General features: G+C 26.9%; 1 protein-coding gene across 1 annotated transcript; it reads right to left on the bottom strand.

Annotated features, from left to right (window-relative positions):
• Positions 1 to 3,393: 3,393 nt before the first annotated feature.
• On the bottom strand, positions 3,394 to 6,685 carry LOC144997482 (translation machinery-associated protein 22-like). The gene is made up of 8 exons (XM_078957396.1): positions 6,408 to 6,685; positions 6,239 to 6,316; positions 4,988 to 5,049; positions 4,433 to 4,514; positions 4,272 to 4,339; positions 4,097 to 4,180; positions 3,839 to 3,909; positions 3,394 to 3,521 (listed from the first exon to the last, which is right to left on the bottom strand). Exons 1-7 carry the CDS (start codon positions 6,553 to 6,555, stop codon positions 3,853 to 3,855), a joined length of 579 nt encoding a protein of 192 aa, XP_078813522.1. The 5' UTR covers positions 6,556 to 6,685; the 3' UTR covers positions 3,394 to 3,521; positions 3,839 to 3,852.
• Between the last annotated feature and the right edge of the window lie 288 nt (positions 6,686 to 6,973).

Genomic DNA, 6,973 nt, shown 5'->3' with positions numbered 1-6,973 from the left:
TTAAGCTACTTATTTGAAAACTTTTAATGATTATAAAAATATCATTAGGAAATATTTTAGTTAAATTGAGATTACAATTTAGTTTTTGCATTTATAACTATAATTTATCATTTTTAACTATTTATAAAATATTCTTTAGTTTTTTAAGTGGAACTGAAATTTATATTTAAGTTGACATTGTGATGTTATATTTATGTTCACAATTTAAGTATTTTATCCAAACTGTTCAAAAGTTGTAGCTTTAAACTGATAATGGTTTACATTTAACATCATATTAAATGTAATAAATTAAGTATAATATGTTAAAAGTTAAAAAAATAACTTTATAAGTAGAAGTAAATATATTTTTTTAAAACTGAAATTTAGTTTATTTATGATTACATTGATATTTATTTAACCTTATTAACCAACTTATAATTATTATTAGAAAGACACTATAATTTATCATTTTTAACTATTTACAAAATATTTTTTGGGTTGTTTAAGTTAAACTAAAATTTATATTTAAGTTGACCTTGTAATGTTATATTTAAATTAATAATTTAAGTATTTTATACAAATTATTCCAAAATTATATCTTTAAAATGATAATGGTTTACATCCAACAATATATTAAAACTAATAAATTAAGTATAATATGTTATATGTTAAAAAGCATAACTTAATTAGTAGAAGTAAATATATTATTTTAATATTGAAATTTAGTTTATACATGATTACATGTTAGGTTTGATATTTATTTAACCTAATTAACCAAATTATAATTATTATTATTATAAAGAAATTGAAAAGTCATGGGAGTTTCAAATGAATTATAAAAAAAATATTATATATTATACAAATAAAGTATTATCTACCATTTTGTGAAAACACAAAAGTATGAGCATTTATAAAATTAGACAAATTGTGCTTTCTATTTTTGTCAGGAAACAAGTGTAAAACTTTCCTCTACAAAAGCGCAAATTTTGAACTACATTGTAAGTATTGAACATGTTTTTCTGTCAAAAAGCAAGTTCGAAATTTCAATCGTTCAAAAAAATTGAACTTCATTATTGTGCTTAAGCTTATTTAGGTGTATATTTTTTATGGTTCCAATTGAAAAAACTTACAAATTTCTTTAAATCGTGTGGAAAATCATATTTCCTTATTTCACAATACACATATTTTAGTATAATATATGTCGCGAGTAAAAGCAAGTGTTTCTCATTTAAGTTGTTATCAAAGTAACAGTTGGCATCTAACAAAGAAGAAGACTACACGATGTTTGAGGTGAATGAGCTTAAACATGTTGTCTTAAAAATCGGCTGTATGTCGTTGTAGCTTTGTTAACGATTTAGTGGTCTACAACTGGAAGATACCATAGAGGCCAAGTACATCTAATATCTAAATATGATTATCGTAAAATAAAATGTTACTAAATGTAGGGATCAAACGTGATAAGTCTAAAATAAAATTAAAAGGTTGAAAAAAAAAATGTTTTGAATGAACTCTCAAAGAAGTCTTCTTTTCAATTGGTAAATAATTTTTCAGATAGTAAAAAGTTTTAGAAAAAATTATTGTTTAGAGATGTTATGTAACTTTATTAGAGATGTCCTTACTATGTAAAAAAACTTTAGAAAAATCAACAGATGTTCTTATTTGTGCATTAAACTATCAGATCAGTTAGTTACGGTTTCATCTACATCTATATATTTTGGAGTTTATTGGTTTTTTAAAGAAAAATATTAAAAAATCTTTGTCAAACATCTCTAATAATCAACACACATGACACATCTAATCTAATTTCATCTAGCCTCCATTAGAGGATACATTATGATTTCATCTAGACAATCACAACCATCCTCAACTCTATTATTCGTAGAACACTAGCAATATTATGAAAATGGTAAGTTTTGAATCTTTTACCTCATTTATGGAATATCCACACCACAACCATTGTTATATATGTTTAAATCTCTCCCATATTCTTTTGAAAAAAAAAATCCCCATATCTACCTACTTCAATTATCATATTTCATAAATCTTAAGATTAAGACCATTTTCAATTCATTTTCATTTTCCCCCCAAAAATAGAATAAAAAATGAAGTAAATAATGTTTTCATCTCCAATCTTACTTCATTTTTTACCTCATTTTTACCCCAAAAAATATATTTCATTTTTCTAACTTATATAAATTGTCAAACACACTCTTATTAATTTGGTTTTAACAAATATATAATTTATATTTTTTCATTACAATAATATTAAATAAATAAGATTATATTTATAACACTTAATTATAAGTTTTTGTAAAATACGTTATCATGTTTTAAAATTTCAATATATATTTAAATTTTAATATAAATTTGATAAACAAAAACAAACTTTATATTTATAATTAATTAATATAATTTAATATATAACACAATATTATAAGTATTAAATATTACATTTAAATTATAATTAATAGATAAAAAACAAATATATATATATATATATATATATATATATATATATATATATATATATATATACATAAAAAGATAGATTAAAATGGACAACTAAAAATCCATCCCCATTTTTGGATAAATGAATACTATAACACCAAATATAGTGTTATACTATTCATTCCCCAAAAATCATCCCCATTTTTGGATAAATGAATAGTATAACACCAAATATGGTGTTATACTATTCATTCCCCCAAAATGGAAGAATAAATGGAATATGTTGCTAATACTATTACCAAATGGTTTGTAGATTAAGTTACTTATTCCATTGCCAAAGTGTTAGTAGCCCAATAGTATTATGTGTTAGTGTTAAGATAACCATCAACAAAAGATTAAGGATTCTCGTAGAAGACAAAAAAATAAATAAATAAATAATAAAGTTTAGTAGTAATGTAGAATATGTATGTGTGTTTGTTGTTCTAAAAAAGTTACCTGTACCATTGCTACAATTGATACACTTTTGTTTAAAAAAAATGACCTTTTCGCCTATAATCAATTAACTCTCCCCAAAACGTTAGGTTGTCAGCCCAAATTAAATGTTAACAATTTTAATGAAATCCAAAATAGTTCATTTATTACTACGAATCAAAAGTTGGATTCTGTCAACATGAAATCTAACCATATCTATGAAATATAACTTCCAAGATTTCCTTTGAATTGCATCCAACATTCAACATCAACACACAAAACACATTTTCAATTTCAATCGAACTTGACAAGGTCTAGAAAGATTTTCATTTTGTCACAAGATTCTATAAAATCATCTTCTTGCTTTGATCAAAGTCAAAGATACATACAAAAGATCATAACCATTAAGAAAGAAAAGTCAAACTCCCCACCATTACTCAATTTCTTTGTTTTATCTGATATTATATATGTCCACATTCAATTGTGGTCCAAAAATAAAAGCAAATGTGTGGTTGATTTCATGCTCTATGACATATATAATATGTATGTATCATTACATCATAATTTTGGTCAACTCTCAACAACTAATAGATGATCTAACTCTAGATATGGTCATAGATCCTCTGCAATCAAATAACAAATTTCACCAAATTATGATGCATGCAAATATGCAAAATGGAGTAAATGTGGGATTTAATACTGTGATAATAAATAAATAAATAAATAAATAAATGCAGTAAATGGTAGTAGAATCCAAAGTTCATTTACTAGAGGAAAGTATTTAATTGTTTTGCATGGCTGAATGCTTCCATTTTTGTATATTTCAATTGACTCATCAACTTTAAATGCATTAATAACAGAATCTTAGCTTTTTACAAATCAAATCTTTTTTTTTTTTTTTTGACATTTAATTTGAGAATATCGGATTGTGTCATCATACCTGATCTTCAAAATTTATACAGCTGGGATCTTTTTCCCATCTTCAATAAAGAAAATTGCACTTTCAGGAACCTGTAGTTTCATATTATATAGCCTTTTAGTATGTGATTCTATTATAGTTGAAGCAAATAGAAAGACATAATAAAGAAAGTGAGGAAAAGAGGGGTTTATAGTTTTTGAAATATTTTTTTTAAAAACATTATTTATAAAAACAGCAACTATGAGATAAGAAAAGGAAAATGGTAGTGATGATTATTACATCAGGCCATGTTTGTGTGATGAAGTCCACAATGTCATATGCTATGTCTCCTTGAACATCAATTTGATCTTTTTCAGTTGGCCCCTGTTTTTTGTTATCAAAAAATTCAATTAATTAATTAATTGAAGATAATATTTTTGTAATGTTGTTAAATTAAAATGTAACATTGTTGTACCTTAACAACAGAAGCTCCAGTAGCAAACTTCTTTCCAAGTTTCTTTGAAGCTTCACTCAGTTTAATACCTACATTGCATTATCATTATCAGAATTCTATTGTCATTAAAAAAAACATGGGAATTTAAAATTTTAATAATAATAATTAATTATTATGCTTACCAAAAAGTTCAAGGCCTTTTATGGTGGTGATAGACTTTCGCTTGTTACGGGTTACCTTCTCAATTATAACTTCTTGTCTCTCCTACACCACAAATTCATCTAACTTTTTACAAATTTGCCCTCATTTTTTTTATTAGGGAATAGGTATTCATTACAAAAAGCTTTACTATTAAAAATATTAAACTGAAAAAATTTCATTGAAGTGATTTAGAAAGTTGTAGCTTGTAAGTATTTAATACACTTTGGAGATTTACATATCTCACCCATTTTTAAGTAATTAGATTCAAATTTGTCACATATAATAATTATTGCATTTATGAAAAAGGGTAGGTAACTCTTTGATGAATTTAAAATAAACATAATGATAGTGTGTTGATAAGATTAAGGCCTCTTGTTTCACTACACAAGGTTGCAGATTTGTTGTACAAGATTCATTTTCCTGAGACACCCATATATCAAAATTTTATATCTTTTTGGTCCCTATAAAGCATCAAAAGAAATATGAAAGATTTGGTGTAAGCATAAGTATTATAAATTTTTGTGATAAATTCATACCTTCTTTTTGATCTTGCCCCCAGGAAGTTTCTTTACAGGTTCCTGTTTTGGTGCTGAAGAGCCTACAAGCAAGTAATTAAGGATTAAAATCTAAGCATGAAGAAGCCTAAAAGTTGAGAAATTTTGATTTAACTTTTAACATGATGAAAAGTGTTGTTACATTTTAAAAAGAAGATAAGTATTTATTACTATAAAGAAAATGAAAAAACAATCATTTTACATAAGCAAAATTTGGATGGCCAAGCCATAATTCCAAAAATGCCATACCAGTACTTGATTTTCAACCAAAACTAAATGAGAGGTTGAAGATAAACTCATAGAATATAAGTGACTGTACATATAAAATCTTGGATCAATAACCCCTAGAGCAACAACTAAGTTCCTATTCTACTAAGGGCATGTTTGGGATTGCTTCTCAAACTCCTTATTGGCTTTTTGAAAAGCCAGGATTGAAAAGACATTTTTTTTCACTAAAAAGTTAGTGTTTCCAAACATCTTTTTAACTTATTGGCTTTTTGAAAAGCCAATAAGTCAATAAGCCATTTTAAAAAGCATTCCCAAACACCCCCTAAGACTTCTAATTATAAAGAAATAAATACCCTTATGTTTATTTAAAATGAAACTTGTATATTTCTAGACCCCAAAGAAGAAAAAAAAAATGAGCATAATAAAACAGCCTTCAGTTCCCATTTTATCTTCTTAGAAATTCAATCTCATGCACACACCTCTAAATTGAAGAAAACTAACTCGTCTGAATTATCTAGACCAATGATGCACCTTAGAAGAACTTAAGTTTACAATATAGGCCACACATCACTGAATAAATTTACATTGCAGTTACACTGATATGAAAGCATGCATAATCTACTAGCATAACACATGTATGTATTCAAATGTATAAAAAGATAATACAACATGCTTGTATGTCTATATGTTGTCCCTATTCTATCAATGATCTGCATAATTGGTCTTGACAAGCATACAATTTCACACACAAAAAAGAAAAAAAAAAAAAAAAAAAAATCATAACTGATATCATCAATTCAGCACAAACAAGCATGTTCTTAACTAATCACTTCTGAAGTGGCAACTAACTAGTATCAGATATTGTGCACCAATTAGTAAGAGTTTGTACAAAAATCAGATTTGTTGCCAATTCAAATACAACTTAAAAGCAACGAGTATATATATGCTAGAGTGTATATAAATTAAAACACTGACAACTAAAAACGCCTATCACATCAACATTACCAGAAGCCGAAGTGCCATCCGCAATCGAAGATGATTGAAGTTGATTCGAAACTTTATCTACTTCCTTCGCATTTGCGTCTGATTCAAGTCACAAAATCGAGAAACATAATCAGAAAACATTCATGGGTTTTCAAACTCAATCAAAAGGATGAAAGGTAAAAACCATTACCTTGAAGAAGATCAGGATAAATCTCGGCAGCATTTTGGATCAACCAGGGTTTGCATTTTTCAAAATCGGGTCCGAATTCACAATACTCAGCGGGTAACCCGCAAACACCACAGTATAGTACCTGAACGGGTTGGGGTTTTTCCGCCATTAAAGCAAATCAGTTTTTAATCTTTTTGATATTTCGCTATCGAAGGATTAGCCGTTTTTTTTTATTTCGAACGAGGGTTTTGATGAGACTGGAAGAAAAAAGAGTATCAACGCAGATTGTGACTATTGAAAATGACTGCGGCTTGCGGATTGTAACGGTTTGGTTTTATTAATACCGACAAAATTGCAAATATGGTATGATTTTGTTCCAAAACCATACATTAGTGTACCACTAGTCCAAAATTGGATTTTTCTATTGTTTTTGGTCCCTCACACTAACTTCCGTAAATATATCTTCCGTTACTTGCAATATAGACAAGGGTATTTTCGTCTTTTTACCTCTATGTCATCGATTACCGTCATATTGAGGGATATACATAGTTAATGACCCTTCACTCTCTACCTACTAAACCCACTTT

Source organism: Lactuca saligna, chromosome 5 (assembly GCF_052625555.1).
Source record: "Lactuca saligna cultivar CGN05327 chromosome 5, ASM5262555v1, whole genome shotgun sequence".
Lineage (NCBI taxonomy): Eukaryota > Viridiplantae > Streptophyta > Magnoliopsida > Asterales > Asteraceae > Lactuca > Lactuca saligna.
The sequence above is the reverse complement of the archived record's forward strand: the minus strand, read 5'-3'. Positions and strand labels throughout refer to the sequence as shown.

Bases quoted from the DNA above. Each gene is read 5' to 3' on its own strand.
- LOC144997482 (XM_078957396.1), bottom strand. From the start codon at position 6,555: ATGGCGGAAAAACCCCAACCCGTTCAGGTACTATACTGTGGTGTTTGC. The intron at 6,317-6,407 runs GTAATGGTTTTT...GACTTGAATCAG, and splicing joins TTATCCTGATCTTCTTCAAG to ACGCAAATGCGAAGGAAGTA. The intron at 4,515-4,987 runs GTATGAATTTAT...TTTGTGGTGTAG, and splicing joins GGGGCAAGATCAAAAAGAAG to GAGAGACAAGAAGTTATAAT.